The sequence below is a fragment of the Apaloderma vittatum genome, unplaced genomic scaffold (assembly GCF_000703405.1).
Source record: "Apaloderma vittatum isolate BGI_N311 unplaced genomic scaffold, ASM70340v1 scaffold6737, whole genome shotgun sequence".
Taxonomy (NCBI): Eukaryota; Metazoa; Chordata; class Aves; order Trogoniformes; family Trogonidae; genus Apaloderma; species Apaloderma vittatum.
Genome location: NW_009727749.1, coordinates 70,764 through 88,112, shown reverse-complemented (window position 1 = coordinate 88,112; position 17,349 = coordinate 70,764). Strand labels below are relative to the sequence as shown.

The 17,349-nt window shown below is 42.6% G+C and overlaps 1 protein-coding gene across 1 annotated transcript in view; it reads right to left on the bottom strand.

Annotated features, from left to right (window-relative positions):
* Window positions 1-8: 8 nt before the first annotated feature.
* Window positions 9-17,349, bottom strand: part of CREBBP (CREB binding protein) — a gene marked incomplete at its 3' end in the record, with an annotated part of 74,999 nt that continues 57,658 nt past the window's right edge. The window contains exons 20-31 of the mRNA XM_009873788.1: window positions 15,670-15,750; window positions 15,003-15,059; window positions 13,656-13,733; window positions 13,098-13,165; window positions 8,929-9,079; window positions 7,998-8,144; window positions 7,447-7,560; window positions 6,813-6,978; window positions 5,821-5,988; window positions 2,781-2,942; window positions 2,247-2,528; window positions 9-665 (exon numbers count right to left, since the gene is read on the bottom strand). Of these exons, the coding sequence (XP_009872090.1) occupies window positions 9-665; window positions 2,247-2,528; window positions 2,781-2,942; window positions 5,821-5,988; window positions 6,813-6,978; window positions 7,447-7,560; window positions 7,998-8,144; window positions 8,929-9,079; window positions 13,098-13,165; window positions 13,656-13,733; window positions 15,003-15,059; window positions 15,670-15,750 (2,131 nt within the window). The remainder of the gene's footprint in view (window positions 666-2,246; window positions 2,529-2,780; window positions 2,943-5,820; window positions 5,989-6,812; window positions 6,979-7,446; window positions 7,561-7,997; window positions 8,145-8,928; window positions 9,080-13,097; window positions 13,166-13,655; window positions 13,734-15,002; window positions 15,060-15,669; window positions 15,751-17,349) is intronic.

Here is a 17,349-nt window from a genome sequence, read left to right as displayed (position 1 = left end):
GGAGGCGCGGACACCGGGTTTGCGGGTTTTCCTGTTGAGACAGTAGTAGGGGGCTGAGTTCTCGACACGCTGGGAAAGCCAGCCGGTGACATACTTACAGGGGAAGGCTGGGGCTGGGGAGGAGGCTGCGGTGTTTGCGGCGTGCTTGGCTGCTGCGTAGGGGTACCAGGCGTTGCTGAGGTAGGAGAAGGCAAACTTTGCTGAGGCACGTTTCGGGTGTTCATGGTAGCCATCCTTCTGCGCATGAGTTGAGCCTGCTGCAGGCGGTGCTGGATCTGCTGCTGTCGAAGTTTGTGTTTGATATTGAGACAGAATGGCACGGGGCATTTGTTCTCTTGGCAGTGTTTGGCATGGTAGCAGCAAAGAGCTATGAGCTGTTTGCACACCGGACAGCCGCCGTTGGTCTTGCGCTTGCAGCCCTTGGTGTGCTGGACAACCCGTTTCATCTTCTGGCAGGATGGCAACGAGCAGTTTGCGTTGCGGCACTGACAGGCGTGGACAAGGGACTGAATGCAGCGCTGGATGCTCAGCCGTCGCGACTCCTGGGGGCTCTTGGACTGCTGCTCTCCCTGGCTGTTGCTCTCGTCGTCCAGACCCAGGCCCCACTTAACCATCTTGTGGTCGTGGCTCTTAGTGTTGTAGCAGTTAATGCAGAGATCGTAGTCCTGAAAGCAAAGAAAAACCAGAGCTCAGTTGTCTACAGAGCAGAGGGGCTGGGTGAGCAACGCAAGCCTGCTGAGGAAGCACCCTGTGGGTTTCAGCGGGTATGAGCACACAGCACAAGAGCAGGAGGACAACAGCCATGTGCTGTGAATAGCTCTCGTTGCAATTTACACCTGGTTCCAAGGGACGAGAAGTGGCTGCACAGCCTACAGAGACCGTGGGAGTGGACCTTCAGGGGCAGAAACCCCATCAGAGCCAGTCTGCAGCCACCATGGTGGGTGACAACGCAAATAAGGGCTACAATTGTGTCTTTGTTTTATTGCGTGAAAAGGACTCCCAGGAATTGTGTTTTTTCTGGTTTTCCCTTTTGATGACAGGAACCATTTAATTTTCTGTGACGTCCACTGAGGTATCTAGGCAAGGAGAGCCCAAACCCCCACATGGTAAGACAAACCTACTGTCAACTGGCTGAAAAAACAGGGTTTGGCTCTCCATTTAGCTATTTTTTAGTGTAATTACTGACTACTAATTGCTACTCTGAAATATTAATTTTTTAGCCTCTAAAAGGACCCTCGAATCAAGTGCAAGTTTCACGCTAAGACAGACACTTACCTGAAGACCCGCTCCCACCCCCATGTTCTCATTTGCTGGAGGAGGGGCACTCCCTTACACAGAGGCTGTATCCTACCCAAAGGCCGTATCTCCTTCCACCACTCAACTCCCCATGTGCGTATGATCCATTTCCTGCAGTCCTGCCCCAAGAACCCCGCTCAACGCTTTCCTCAGAGGGATTAATTAAGACTCTTCTGCCACAAGGCTGGCAGTAGCTCACAGTGTGAAAACCAGGCTGCACTTAGGCAAATTTTTGTGTGTGCCTGTGTTCAGCTACAGCCAGAGGTCATCACAAGCCCTCCAGAGGTACCGGAGGACTTGAGGAGGAGGTACAACTCCAGGCACAATTGCTCTAACACAGTGACCTGGGCTGTAAAAGCACTCGTCGTTACGTGTGTTGAGCCAGCTTAGGAAGCAATTATTTGGTCCGATCTGAAAGGCAGGTAACCACCAATGCCGGCCCGAAGAGACACCGGTGAGGAGTCGTGGCAGCCTCCTCACCCGCTTTGCGACAGCCCGGAGAGGCGCCCGGCTGTGCGTGAAGCACCACGTATAAAGCAGAATGAAGACAGCGGCACTAACTTCTCTCACGGGTGTCCCCTTAACGTGGGGGAGTGAGTGCCCTGCAGATTCAGGCCAGCCTGATGCAGTCACACCCTACTGCCCAGTCTTAAAGTTCTTTAAAATCAAGTTACAAACTCATCTACACCAAGGAGCCACAGTGGAATAAATGACACAGTAGCAGCCACTCTAGAGTACTGGCATTTTCCTTGTTGAGAAAATAAAGGCACGTATTCTAGACGAGGTACCCCCTACTGTGGCAGTCACCTTCCCTTAAGGCTTAGCAGCCCTTCTATCATGATAGGCTTAATTTGGAGGAACTTTGGGCAACACGAAAAAGAAAAAAAAACTAAAATTGGGCTTGGCTGCAGGGTAAATGAGAGCAGAAGTCTCCGGTGATGTCCACCTACCTCACAGACAGTGCAATGCCACCTTGTTTCCACGTGATGTTTGCACTCGTTGCACGTGTAGACAAAGCGATCCTGCCCTTGAGTGTGGAGTTCTACCAGCATGCAGAGCGTGGACCACTTGGACCGGCGCAGCGAGGAGAACTCCCAGTGCTTATCTCTGGCTAAGGTGAGGAAGGCATCTCGCCCGTCCATCAAATCACAGCTAAGTAATGGATCAGGGTCCACAATGGGAGGCAGAGTGTTAATTACAGGCCCGGCATGTAAATGAATCACAAAAAAGACCTGTAGATGAATGGGGAGGAAAAAATAAAAATTGAGGTTAGAGAATCTTGCAGGAAAAAGCTCACGTTCTGTTGCAGTAACTGTAGGCTACAAATGTTATCTCATTAACTTAGTTTAGGCTCATCTCTCCCAACATGTTGTTACACAACAGAAAAAAAAAGTTCTGCTCCTGATTTTTCGGTTCCGAGTGCCATCGTGCCTGGGTTTACAGGAATAAAAACCTTCTCTTTAGGCAGCGCGTTCTGACAGTACCTCTTTATGCTTCTCCATAGTGGCATACAGCTTCTGAGACAGATCATTGGACACGTTCGGCATGCTGGGTTTCTTCTTGTTAGCTCTGCTGATGCTGCTCTTATTCTTGTTGGTTTTTTTGTTGTTCTTTTTCTTGGCGTTTTTGCTGTCACCCTGGCTGCCCTGCAATAAACACACCGGGAAGATGTTACACGCTACTGAAGTCTTTCCCATTCACTGCGGCTGAAAGCAAAACACTTCTGCTGGTGATAATAAAACTTCGTTCCAAAGTCTGCAGATCAGCTCTACTCTGTCAAATACCTCCCATCTTCCAGGAAAAATTGCAAGCCAAACTGGCAGGTAAACAAATTCAAACACTGTTTAAAAATAGATTTTTTAAAGTATGCATCTACATGAAATAATTCCTATCTTGCACTTATTCCTTTTTCTTCTCTAACGCTGTACTTCAGCTTCCACTGTTTGCTTTGCAAAATCTTAGAGGTATTTAATGATAGAATGGTTTACAAATAAAAGGGACTTAGAAAAATTCCAGAAGTTCCATATTTTGCTTCGTTGTGCATCTGGGGTTTCATAAACCTGTTTGAGCTCTGATTTAATGTTTGTTTCTTTCTACTGAACAACGTTAGGGCTAGAACACAGATAAGAACATGCAGGATTTGAAACTAACAAAATACGTTATTCTCCACCCTGAAGACTTACGGCTCCGTATGCAACTCAAAAAAAAAAAACCAACCCCCAAACTTTGTGTCTGGGTTACAACACAGACCACAGTGACTATACACTAAATATGAGATGTAAGTAAAGAGAGTAAAAAATAGCAGATGATGCTATTTAGATGACCTATGAAAACAGAAATAACTTCTAGACTTCTCATGTCCTCGAAAAACAAAAACCCAAGGCCTCTGCAGGGAGCTCACCACTCAGTAAAAATCCCTTCTCTCACTGCTACGATGTTGGTTATTAAAAATAAGCTACTGAAATACTTTGAGAGATATATATACACACATATGTGAAAAAAAGTTTCATGAACACTATGTATGAGCAAATGCGGTTTATCCACCAGGATGTTTATTCGAAAAACCCAGAAATATTCCAACTGAAGAAAGCAATTCTATATAGACTGTTGCCATCTGTCCATTACATTAATTGGACTTAAAAAACAGGGATTCCTTGTCCAGTCTGGGGTCTTCTGTAACCGATTTTATTGAGTTTTTGAGCAAACCTGTTTGGAAATCAAAATTATACTTCTTTATGGGAAACGAGACAGAGCTACAAGTGATTTGAACTATTTTAATGTTCCTGCCTTGAATTCCTTTCCCCAAAATTTTCTACCATCCTGATGGAACTAGGGCACGTCCTCCTTTGTCTACACGTTCTAGAGCATCAGCACAGATTGTAAAATTTCAATACCTACAGGAAGAAGGCTAACAGCTAACAGCCTAAGAAGGCTAACAGCCTAAGTCTAAATTTTCTTTCTACTCCAACTCCAGCAAATTTCTGTCTAGTCGATGTACTACTTTGTTTTGACAGCATTTAACATCTTCAGCCAGCTCTGCCAGAGATGCCGACGGCCCCATTACTATGAGCCTTGTCCCTTTTTCAAGAACTTGTGGATGTCTGCCACCTCTTTAGACTCTCTTTAACTGATACGTAACAGCACACGCTGACTTTTGAGCAGCTTTCTGTCCATGTATACAAAAGTTTAGGACTAAGAATTTAAGATAATACAGATTCTGTACCATCTCAATACAAGGCAAATTCATCAAGCGCTTCTACACGTGGAGATACCCATCGCTGGGCAGAGCTTCCACGCTTTTAAATTTCACTCCTTTTTCCGAGCCAAGTGGCAAAGACCACACTGTTACCGGTTTTTGTTGCCAGTTTCACACTTCTGGGCTTTTCAAAACGCCTTCCCCCTGTCTCGGACGCAGAGGTTTACACTGGCATTTTCACTGGAAGGACACGCTGTGATTTATCCAGTAAGCAAAAGAGGACCTCAACTTAAAATTTCAAGCCGTGTCTTTCAGTTACTTTCAGACTGTTAAAGTTTGTTGAAACACTTCAACAGCAGAAGTTAGATTCCAAAGGAGCAAAGAGAAAACTATCAACTTTACGGTTCCATAAGAACCACACCACCAAACTGTATCAGATTTGAAGGAGCTGCTCAGGAGCTTTCTGACACAACAAAATTGATGGATTAAGGCCTGTAACTCCAATCACAAGTAACACACACTGTGTGCAAACTGTCACAGCATCTAAGCTGAAGGCAGTTTTTCCCCAGTTAAAGCTTTTAGTTCCACCTCAATCTGTTAAGACTTCAGATTTTCCTACTGTATTTATTTTCAGAAAAAACCTTGCTGCAAACCACAAGTAAAAGGGACAGTATAAAAGTGCTAAGACTGTTTGGGTTACAGACAGAATCAAGACAGAAATAAAAATGAATAAAGAAATTCTCGCCGGGATCCTGAAAAACTACGTTGTCGGGGCTTTTTTATCTGTTTTTTATACACAAAGAGAATGCCAGCGAAGGATCACCACCACCAGGATCAATGTCTCACACCGATGCAGAGCTTGCAATACTTTTAAATTTCAGATCTCTACTGTCACCAACAGCTAGAAGCACCTTGCTTTAAATAGCAGCAACGTTTAATTCAGCTTTGAAAAACAGAGCATCTTTCAAATGCAAATACTGAAGGCGATCTGCAAAGGTGCGAAGCAGAAGCTCAGCCAAATGACTGCAAGCAAGTGCAGCCGTCCTGATGCCATCCAAAAGCAGCTCAACACGCTTCTCTGAGAGCAGAGATGCTGAACAGACGTAACTGACTTCTGATTCTGTTAAAAAAACCCCACAAACAACAAGCCACCGGTGTATTTGTTACCTAAGGAGAAATCCAGAAATGCAGTTCAAGGGAACCCTGATTTAACATCTGGTGTGAATGATCTTCTTTTCTAGTTTACTGGATGTGAACTCTAATTTATTAAAACCTGAACTGCCAGCTCGGTAAGCCAGCAGCAGCCACAGCACGTGAAGTCAGCTCACCTCGGTTGTTTCGCTGGCTGCAGTACTTTCTTCCTTTTTCCTTTCTTCCTCCTCCTGCTCCAACTCCTTAATGCTTTCTTCCAGCACGTTGGGCCAGAAATCACCTTCAAAGTACGGCAGCTCCTTGGCACTTGTCAGCCTGTCCTCGGTTGCTTGTTTGAAGATGTCCTGTGAAGCGTTACCACACAATACCAACAAGAAGTGAAGATCACTTAGGAGAACCAGAGACATGATCCAGAGCTACACCGAACAGCTACTTTATATGGTTCTGGAGGTCTTTTTTTCAGCGCGTACATACAACAGTAACCAATTTTCTTCTTCAGATTCATTTCAAGACCATCTTAAACCGCAGAGACACAGATTTTCTAGCTCTGCTACGCCCGATCAGGTGACAAGGTTTGCTACACGCTGTTCCATTCCACACATTTAGTAACTGTCACTTGCAATCAAAACATCTTTTTTTTTCAAAGCAGTCACTACCATTGAGAAACTCTTGTGTGTTTTACCATGTAAGGAATGGCAAATGCTACCTTTGCCAGCTTTAACCTACTTCCTTGGCTACATGTGCGATATCCTCCAAGTAGGAAAATCATCCTTTTTCTCTCTGAGTGAAGAAGCTGTTTTATAAACAGGTTTTTCTTTATTCACACTAGCGAGGGTCTGGTATTCCACCTCATCCGCCAGAATCAGAAAGAAACAACTGCTATAAAGCCTAACAAGCTCCATACTGCCTTTCCTTGAAGATTGCAGCGAGAGGCAAGTACGGGAAGGCAGGCTCTTGCATACCTTTCTTAACACAGAAACCAAACCTGGGGAATTTTCAGTCTGAAAGGCAGAACCTCCAGAAAAATCTCAGAGAATGAAGACACTAGCTGAGAATAAAAACCCTTGTACTACACTATCGCAGCAGTTTCACGTGTTCTGAAACGTTATTAGCTACTTTCACACTAAAAGCCTGTGAAAATCGGTTCAGGAAATAAGCAGCAGCAAACCTTGTAGTCATGAATGATTCTCTCAGCGAACGCCTTTTCCAGCATCTTCTTATACCATTCTTGCAAACGTTTGGGTTTGGGTATTTTCTGATCAGGTGGATGGCAATGAAAAATATAGTCATCTCCTTCACTCGGGGGACAGGCCCAGATGTGTCCCGTCACATACCTGTGTTTCACACACAAGAAAGAAAAAAATCTTGACTTTTTTGAATACCATCTTTAAATTTAACTCAAACTAAGACATAAATTCAGACCTCTGGCTTTCCCCCCCATCCCCGCTTCTTTTCTTATTTCTTTGTAACAAGGATGTTGAGGCAATAAACTCAATCTATACATGAGACAAGAAAAAGTTCGGGATATCACAATTATGCTTAAACATCGTGTGAAGCTCTGATGAAAAGAACAATATATTGTCAGTTTAAGAATCCTAACAACAGAAAAAGGACCTTAAGGATAAAATCCAGATTCCTCCCTCCACTGCAGAAGAGGCACATGTTCCATGTATCTCAGAGAGGGCAGAAGGAGAGAGAGAGACTAGCCCCAAGTGAAAAGCTATTTGGCTGAATTAAAAAAACCCCACATCCTAAAAAAAAAAAAAAAAAAAGCTTTATTTCTTTACAAAGATCTCACTCACCCAAGTTTCTTCACGTACTCCAAATATCCAATGAGGATTTCATGATAAACTGCAGTTCGGAGACAACGGGGGCGGAAGAAATGAATACTATCTAGATAGGATATGTACACCCGCCTATAGCAATGAGAGAAGAATGATAGAAAATCATGTATGACAACATCTGTTTTGTCTACCCAGAACTGATTTTCAGACCAGATATGTATAGAGCCATACTGAACAAAGAGAAATTAGCCACAACATTATTTTAATTCAAACTGAAGTACCTCAACTTGGCATAAAGAGCTCTCAGAAGCAAAAGATTGGTAGCATTTCTGTAGGCAGCAAGAACACGCAGAGAAGCAAAATTAAATACACAATACAAAAAAATGTAACATTTATGTCACGGTATTTGTTTTCTCCTTAAAAATCATCTGCAGTCATGTAGTGGGAGTTGTTTGTGCCACAGAATAAACGTTATCTCCCAATCTTCCGCATTTGAGAGCGGCTGTCCAGAGAACGCAGCGAGATGTTCTCTCTGCGCACGTGCCAGCGGCACCGCAATGGAGGAGTACCTGGTGTTGGGCGGGGGGCAGTCCGAGCCGTACTCCTGCACGTGCATGCCGAAGAAGCACACATCTACTCCGTCAATCTCCTCAAACGCAAACAGAGCTTTGGTGCGGTAAGGGAAGGATTCCGACATCTCCCCAGAATCCACAAATCTGAAGGAAAGGGTAGGAGGGGGAAAATGAAAAAAAAAAAAAGCCAATTATTAAACTAATGTCCTACCAGGATCAGGGAATTCTTTTCAACCTTACTATCAACTCAGCAGAAATATTTATGCAGCAGTTAAATAGGGTCAGATCAGAGATATATTAAAACAGAGAGTCCTGTTACTATGAAACTCATGAGAAGACAGGTTTTGTGTAATTCACTTCAGACTGAAGAGGCAAGCACGGAGTACAAAAGCATCCTCAGAAACCACAAGCAGAGCAGAAAACCTGCTGCATTACCATTTAGCGACGTCACGTCAACAGCCTTTAGGAATTAAAGCCAAAATATTTCACAGAATAAACCTTTAAAGCTTTTTATTTATGATTAAGCAAATTAAAAATAACTCCTGAAAGCTCGAGTATTTATAAAACCACCACAAAGGAACAGTAAGGAACAGAATCTCGGCAGCTGTTCCAAACTAAACGAAAAATCCTGTAATGCTAACCAAAATGTGGTCAGCCGCCCTCTCGGGATGTAGTGATGCAAAGTCGTAGTGTTATAACCAAAATCCCCCCCATCTCCCCGCCCCCAGACAAAACACAAAAGTCACCTCCTCCGAGTTCATTTACTGCCTTTTTTCACCTCTCATAATCCTAAATTTGCAATATGTGCAAAGGGATTAAGCTGCTAACCGGCACAGTTTTGAAGTATTTATGCAGGAAGACTTTAATAATAATAATAATAATAAAAAACCTGACCAAGACCACATTTATTGTAACTAATGCAACTAACCTGGATTTCATTCCTGGTTTAACTTCTACCGTCTTATCTGAACTTGCCACTACTCTGACAAAGACCTCTCCAGCTTCAGGATGATTCTGTCGTCGCAAAAATTTGTTTACTCTGTCTTCCAAATGGTTTCCTAAACGCGTAGTCTGTAGCCCTAGAAATGAAAGGGGAGAACATGACAACGGAAACGTTAATACTGCAGAAATCGCCGTTAGGTTCAGGGTGTTACCATGCTCCTTCGGGCTTTCAGTTTACTTCTCTGGGTAAAAATAGGGGTTTTTTTCGCCATTTCTTTCACCTCCGTATGAAAATTTGATGTTTTTATTTATGCAGCCAAAAGTAAAGAAGCAAAGCCAGCCACGTTTTTACCCAAGCCTGAAGTGTTCATACCCTACTGCAGAAACTAAAACCGCCAGAGTGGGAAAATTACTGAGTAAGCGAACTAACAAAGCAGGCTTTCCATGGCGTTTTTAAATTTGTGGGCTTATTTTATGAACACTGCAAATGTTTTCTCCTAACAAAACCACTCTCTGGCCGCTTGACAGAGATTACATCACTTTATAGATCTGGCTCCAGGCCACACCTTTTCAAGCAAAGCAAAGCAAATCAACAGAAATGAAAAGCCTTTTGACTTCAATGGAGATTTCATTGCTTTTTCTTTTCTCTTCTTTTCAAGAGAGCTTTTAGATTGAACAGTTACAGTAACCTGCACATAAAGCTTAAATAGTTCGTGCACAGTGATAGAGGTCTTTAAAAGTTCAAGTCCACATATTGTCCAGATCCCCTCTCGTGGTCTTTATACTTACAATTAGCTTTTGTGGAGATCGGGCTTTTTCAGGTGTTACAGGATGTGATGGTTTTCAAATAAATCCAAGACAAATTACAGCAATTAAGATGAAGATTTTGGTTTAAATTAAGAAAACAGAAGTAGCACAGTTTCAGCTTGAAGATTTATGACTGTTTCTCTTACCCTGCCGTACTTATTTTACCAAATAGCACTTCTACCTCATTTTTACGGTCAATCTGCTATCTTTGCCAGAGCGAGGGTGCAATCTACAGATGCTCATTTTACTAAAGTGCATTTAAATTTTCAGCTCTCTATTGCTTCATTTTTCAGTTGTTATTTGGCTACTGACAAAAGGCTCTTGGTTGTTCTTCCTGAACTACTAAGCTTGCATACAGAACGCTGCAGTGAAACATCTATGCTAAAAATTATTTTAGGCTCCAATACTGGGGAAAAATAGTCACTTGAAGGAAGATCTCACTTTCTAAGGGATTCACGTATTTCAAATTTTGTTTTACAATCAGTTTATAGAAAGCGTCAATCTTGTTTTGCATCTTGCAGTCTGTCACCTTGTCCAGTGAGATTTTGTGGTTGTAACCAGCACGATACAGTCTAAACAACACCTACCTGGGAGCCAAGAATTAAGTTTAAAGGCAGGTTCAGGTAAAAATACGCGAATGAGTTCCATTACATTGGCCTTTCCCAGTGTTTCCTGGCCTGATACAACACACTGGGCTTTCCACATATAGAAGAAGGGCGTTGATTTTGGACTAGATGATCTCTAAGGTCCCTTCCAGCCTATGCCATTCTACGATTCTATGATTTTAAAGGAAATTCTGAAGAAATTATTTTCTCTGAAGACGAACAGAAAAACTGAAATGGCTCCAATTCAGCTGAGTTGCCACACTTTTAAAAAGCCATTTTAGTTAACTCTACTGTCTTTGTGTCTTCCTTTTATCATCTTTCCAATGCTAAGCAACCACAGTTATCTGCTTCCTTCCTTAGGCTGCAACACATTAAAACTTGAAAAACAAACAAAAAAAGACCAGATAAGAAGGTAAAACAAGCAGGTAGCATTAAGATTATATGCACAGTAAGGAAAGGATCTAAACACCCTGTATTTTGATATATTAGAATGTGCAAGTTCTTGTAGAAACCAACCAGATTTTGGTTCTTGGACACCTCTAACACATATATTCTCCAGTGAGAGCTCAGGTCTCAAACAAACGTGCAGAGCAAACTTGAAAAAAAGCATCCAAACCAGTAACACAGAAGGCTTTCAGGCTGCTGGAGTACACGAGTTCTGTTGCAGTAGCCACAGACTGACATTTGTTACCGGATGAGTAACCTGACAGATAGGAAGAAAGTCAAACTCCTGGCTTACTCTGGCTTTTTGTCAGGAAACTACTTTGGGCAAATTACTCGTCACGGTATCTTGTCTTTGCGTGTCTCTGCACTACCTACTGCTTAAGCGATATTTTCTTAGCAAGAAAAACACTTCAAAAATCAGGGATTTCACAGAATAATCCAGCTGTACGCTGCTTCACAGGTTATATTGGGCACACCGTCAGTCAGCTCTGTGCAACTTACTTGCAGTGTGGTTAGGATAATCAATTTTACTTAATATACATTAGGAATACGACCGTTACCATAACAGCTGAGCCACAGCTATCTTGATTCTTAGCAGTTGTGCCAGCACGCTTCAGGGAGCAGAGAAATATTGGTGGCAATTCAGTAAGTAAAGGTTTTTACAGAGAGGGAGGAGGAGAGGAAACACGTTAATGTTGCAAACTTCCATTGTTCATGTTTGTAGGTCACCAGTAAGACCAAGGTTTTGATGACAGGAGCAGGCTTTCCCTCCCTGTTCTTGTGTTTTCACAAGAGCGGTGTTAAAGAAAACTGATCTCAATTGCTGAGCCCACCAGTGGATTATAGCTGGCACCGGGACTCAAATCAACACAGGAAAAAGAAAAGAAGACAGCCAAGCAGCAGAGAAAGGTGATCAATGAAAGGAAAAACCAACGCCAATATTTCCCTGTGCAGATCCCCAAAGAACAGAAGGGCTACCTTGCACTACATGGCTGGTTACTCAAACTGCAGGCAACGTCACAGAACAACTGCAGACGTCCAAGGAATCGCGTACTTATTTAGGATAATTTACATCAATATATGCTGTGAAGTCAGCATATGACAGAAGAGACATCTATTTCAAATGGTTATCTAAAGCTACAGCCTTATCATTTTATTCATGTTCTTTTACAATCTTAATCTGTCTTTAACGAGACTAATCTCAATCTTTTTAACAATACTACCTCGTACGTGTCAGGTACACGTACTCCCAAGACCGCTCTGCTTACTGTAACCCAATATGTCTCATAGAGCATTACCATCTCCAAACTATCCCCCTTTCAAATCTCTTATTATGCAATCAACCACACACAAAGTTACCAAGAAGTTAAAAAAAACAAACACAAACCCCACTCCTTTATTACCACTTGGAAGATTCTGGCTTATGAAGTCACAGCACGACAAGGTAATGCCCAGAACTTCCAGGGAGCAAGGAACAGGGAAGGAATCAAGCGTTACCTGTCCGTTCTCTTTGTTCAAGTACCTGAATCACCCTCTCTTGGCTTCTACAACACTCCCTGTATTTCTGTCACTTCGTGCCACTGACACTGCTTTTCCAAGACTAGCTCCAACTCCTTCCCCTGCCCCAAATGTGTATGGTACAAGCTATCGAGTTGTGCGAAGAACGCCCGCCTAGGGATTACTAAGGAGACTGAGACAACTCGACCCGGCAGCTTTCAGCACTCTCTGTGGCGCACGTTTCAGCAAGATTACAACAACGGCTGTAATCTAGACGTGTAGTACAACTGGGTCCTTACTCCAGCAGACAGTCCTTACACCACAGTCCACTCTAGAAGCAAGAAAAGCACTTCAGATACGTTAGTACTCGGCACTACACCTGAAACATAGCACAACTTGTTACTACACGTTATTTGAAGGGCACAGGGGTGACAGTCATTTACTACAGTTTCAACATGACATGGGAACATGTCTAAATATAGCCAGTGAAGTGCGTGCAGCCTTATGCTTCTCCTGTTCTGTTCCCCCATCCCTTTTTAAACAAAATCTTCAAAAAGTAAGGACATAGATGTCAAATACCTCAAGTAGCATTAAGACTGACCATGAGCACATGAAGAGCAAGTCTTTAAAATGATGATTAAAATTCTGAGAGCCACACCAAAGCCCTGGGCTACACTACTCCCCGTTTTGCAAATGTTCCTGTGCTGTCTATCACGACAGCAGAAAGCCTCAATCAAAAAGCTCTTGAGGGTGGCAGGAAGAAGACGAAAGTTAAAGATAAAACCAGAAATGTCAAACTCACTTTTAGCACTGAATTTGTTTTCTTTGCGTGTTCTACCGGTTTTCTTCAGACAATTATCACAGACAAACCTATAGAGAAAACAAAATTGCCAAGAACTTAGCGTAAGCATTGGCTAGCTTAAGGCCAGTGTCTGAACCCATAATTTAAACGTCAGAGTACAACACATTTTTCTCTGGATCTGAACAGCCTGTATCTCTCCATTTTCAAGGGACTTACAAGTCTTTATAAGCTGGTTTAACTCTGCCACACAGTTACACCTGTATCTGTGTTCTGCAGTGCACAAACTCACCTCCAACCAGCTTCCATTGTTTGGCAGTTAGAAAGAAACTGCAGAAATCTGTGTATACGAACAAGTTGGTTTCATGCACATTTTCATCTGAATATACTGAAATGAGACCCCAAACACCAAAAATGTATTTCATTTAGAAAGGTTTTTGTCCTTTTGTACTCAGTTCTTAAAAGGCAGTCATTGCCTATTAAAGAGCCAAGGCAGAAATTATTTACAAAAACTGCATTGGTGTTATTGTAGAAAGGTTAAAAAACTAACAAGCATCTTACCCTGAAGGCCAAATAATATCATAATGTAACACACAAATCTGGTGCATCTTCCGACCACACTCTTTGCAGTCAACAAACCTGAGAAGAAAAACAACAGTCGATCATTTCTGTTGTTAGGCGCGTAGTTCTCCAGAACTCACAATGGAAGAGGGACTTTCTAACCTCCTCTGCTAAGAACTGGATGAAGAGCAGCTCAATTTATATGTCAGCTTAAAAAAAAAATACGTATCAGAATAGCTTCAGATATACACTTATCAATCTCATGTGCAAATAAGATAGATATATCTAAAATGTAAAATGTTATAGCTTAAAAATATGAGATGGGCTTTCAAACATAACTTTTGCTAGACCTTTTTTATCCTTTTCTGGGCAGAGTTTTGAGTTTTCCCAGTTTCAAGGAATTCTGCTCTACAGTACCTCTACAGATTGAATTTTCAATTGCTGCAATGACCACAAGTTGACTAAATGGTTGCTCAACTTGCTGTAAATGTAAAAATTAGTCACTCATGAATCACTGTGCCAAGAAAACACGTATTAGCTTGTCTTCGCCTGCACAGGTCTGCTGTAGTCTTTTTTTTTTTTTTTTTGTCAAAATAGTATGCCCAAATTATTTTTTTGAATGAGAAAATTGTTAGAAGTTTTCCCAGTCAAGACTATATTGGTTATGAAATCAAACACACTGGGGTATATCTCAGCAGTCGACCTTTAAGGGTCTGGGGGATGAGCTCCACCAAGTATTTGCAAAGATGAGAGAAGGAATCAAAATGTAATACAATTCAAACAGCCAGAAAACAAAGTAGCAGGAAGATGAAGACTCGTTTCAGTTGTTAAGGGCAGCAGGAAAAGCAGCACAGTGCTACTGAAGACATGTTCAACTTGACTTCTGCTGAACTTTCTGCAGGTAATACACGCAAGGAAGAAGGATGGCTCTTTTCCGTGGGCTAAGCACTCGGGTGGAGATAAAAACGTGCTTTGGAGGCTAAATCAGGAGGGGAAAATGCTGAAGTCCCCCCACAGGTACTGAGGGTGCGGGTGTGTGTGGAAGGCTCTGCACGAGGCCATTTTGGCGCCATTTTTGGGCTGTTGCGCAGTGCCTTGACTACACACCTTGGGAATGACCCAAAACCACAGAACTAGAAGCTGCCATTGAAACAGGCTGACTCTTCCTCTTGGACAGCAACAACAGATATTAAGCTCGACCTCCAGAGGAAGATTCTGCAGCCTGCACGGGCAGAGGTGGGGAAAAAGGGAGACTTCTTTATTCACTGCCCAACTTCTGAAGCGCTGGCTAAAGGACAAGCTAAAGTGATGCGACTCTCTTAAGGCAAGCAACAGTCTGGTACTTACGGCTCTGGATCTAGCGTATCATTTTTCTTCTTTTCAAACTGATCCTTAGAGATGGTTCTAGGGACAAAAAGTTAATAATAAAACTCAGTAGTACCTTTATGTCAGAGGCTGAGACAATATCGTTCTTTTCTGAATTGCAACAAATGAGCAAACCTCAAGTCAGAAGAAATCAAACCAGTATTTATTTTCTATTCAGAGAAAGCAATTAAGTTTATTTTAAGCTACACAAAAATATGCTTCCCGTTTCACTTTCTGTGTAAATTAACAGCAAAATAAGAGATACCCCGGCACACACACAAATTTGAAATCACAAAGAACAAGGGAAGCTACTGTCAGTAAAGCAGCCACCTTCCCAAACAGCTTGTACTCCTCAAAGCTCAGAGCATCTCATTTTCTGGTCAGGTTAGAGACAAGCCCTTGGTTTCATAAACAAAAGCTGTACTTCAAAAGGCGAGACGTGAGGGTTAGCCCAAGCCTTCCATTTAAACAGGTAACGGCTTAGTGACGTTTACTGACTCAGCATCCACCCCCCTTACTAGTAAGACGGGAAGCATCTCCCCCCCAGTCACCGCTCCTTACTATCAAATTAAGGCCACTCCCGCCCCCCCTTCCCTTTTCCTCCCCACCCCTGCAAAAGGCATCACGCAGAAGAAAGGCGGCGACTTACGTTTGAGGCTGGGAAGGGTCATCACCCAGGGTGACATTCTCCCCCTGGATTTCAGTGAAACACTTCTCACAGAAGTGATACCTGTCAGCAAGAAGGCCATATTTGGGTGAACTGGTCCAGCACAACACACAGCCACCCAAGCACGGAGCCACCAACCAGAGCAGGGCAGATCACCACGACGAAAAGGGGGGCGTTGTTGGTTGATTGATGGGTCAAAGTGTGGACAATGAAGAGGAACAGAGGGGAGGGGAGGGCAGGATTAGAGAACAGGGGAGGGAACAAACAGCACAGACGTAAGAGGTAAGACGCAAACACCAAGACAACACAGAGCAGAAAGCCAAGGCAAAGCACAGATTAGCATTCGGTCTCATTTTATACATCGCTAACAAGACCTCAGGCGTCAAATTCAGAATTTGGGGGGGGACTGATGGAGTAGCTACCAAGTGCTACATTCGTATAGGCTTCAAATTTAAGAATTTGGATTTGATTTGCATTGCTTAGGAGAGGAGAAAAGAAAAAAAAAAGCTCTTTTGTTCCAGGCTTGCTGATCAAATTTCTTTTGGGTAAAAACCCAGCCTGTCAAGAATACATTTATTACAGATCTGAGGAATTAGAAAATATGCTGAAAGCATTTACTGACTGGCAGTAAAAGCTGTAAAAGCAGAAACACTTGGTATCGAAAAAGATCTACAAAATAGCAAATTCAAAAGTTATTTGACTCTTAAGATTAAATGTGACCAATTGCTCGGCTAATATTATTTAAAATAAATGAAACCAAATCCATACTCTAGACAAACACTTAACAGAAATGCAATTATGGGTCAGAGTTTCCAGCCATTTATCTACACAGGTACAATATATGTATATATGTGAACAACATGAAATATTGTACATACATACAATATATTTATCAGGTACATTAAAGATGTGGAGTCGAGCTTTACCAATTGAGTACGAGACTAGGTACAATTTTTGGTCACTAGACCGAGAGCCAATCCAAGTAATACTCAGCAAAACCAATACTGCAGTTTAACAAACCAAGCTGAGTAAACTGGAGTACAAATCTACGCAAATACAATCTGCATTTGAAAAAAAAAAAACCACAAACAAAAATCAAAGCCAAAAGTTACACGGATTTTGGGGTGGCATTTCTTTTTTTTTGGTGGGTTGGTTTGTTTCTTTCAGATGAACTGGAATCAAAGTTGTCAGGGTCATTAAAAATAAAACAGATAAATAAAAAGGAGGCTAAATGTTTGGAAAGGATATGAATTCACACATGAACAAAGGTAACAAAGAGAGGCCACAGCTGTAAAATGCAGGGAGGCCACGAAGGATCATCAAAATAAAGGAGCTTTATGGAGGATCAAGAGAGAGAGTATAAGCAGCAACGGCAGCACAGTAAAACGCAGTTTTAGTACTCAAACACTAGACCCGTAAGAATGGTGAGTGTAAAGGCATCAAACGAGACTCAGTGTCACAATGAACCAACAACTTAAGGGATGGAGATCAACCCATGTGGCAGCTTGCCCCTTCCAACACCCTCGTACGCTCCAACCGCCGCAGCCAAGGCTGTGCTTTCCCAGAGACACCAAAGCCCCTTAGAGGCCCTCAACGAAACGTCAGGATCAGAATTTCCTCCTGCGCCACGCGCTGCCCATCACGTCACCGCCGGCCGCGGGC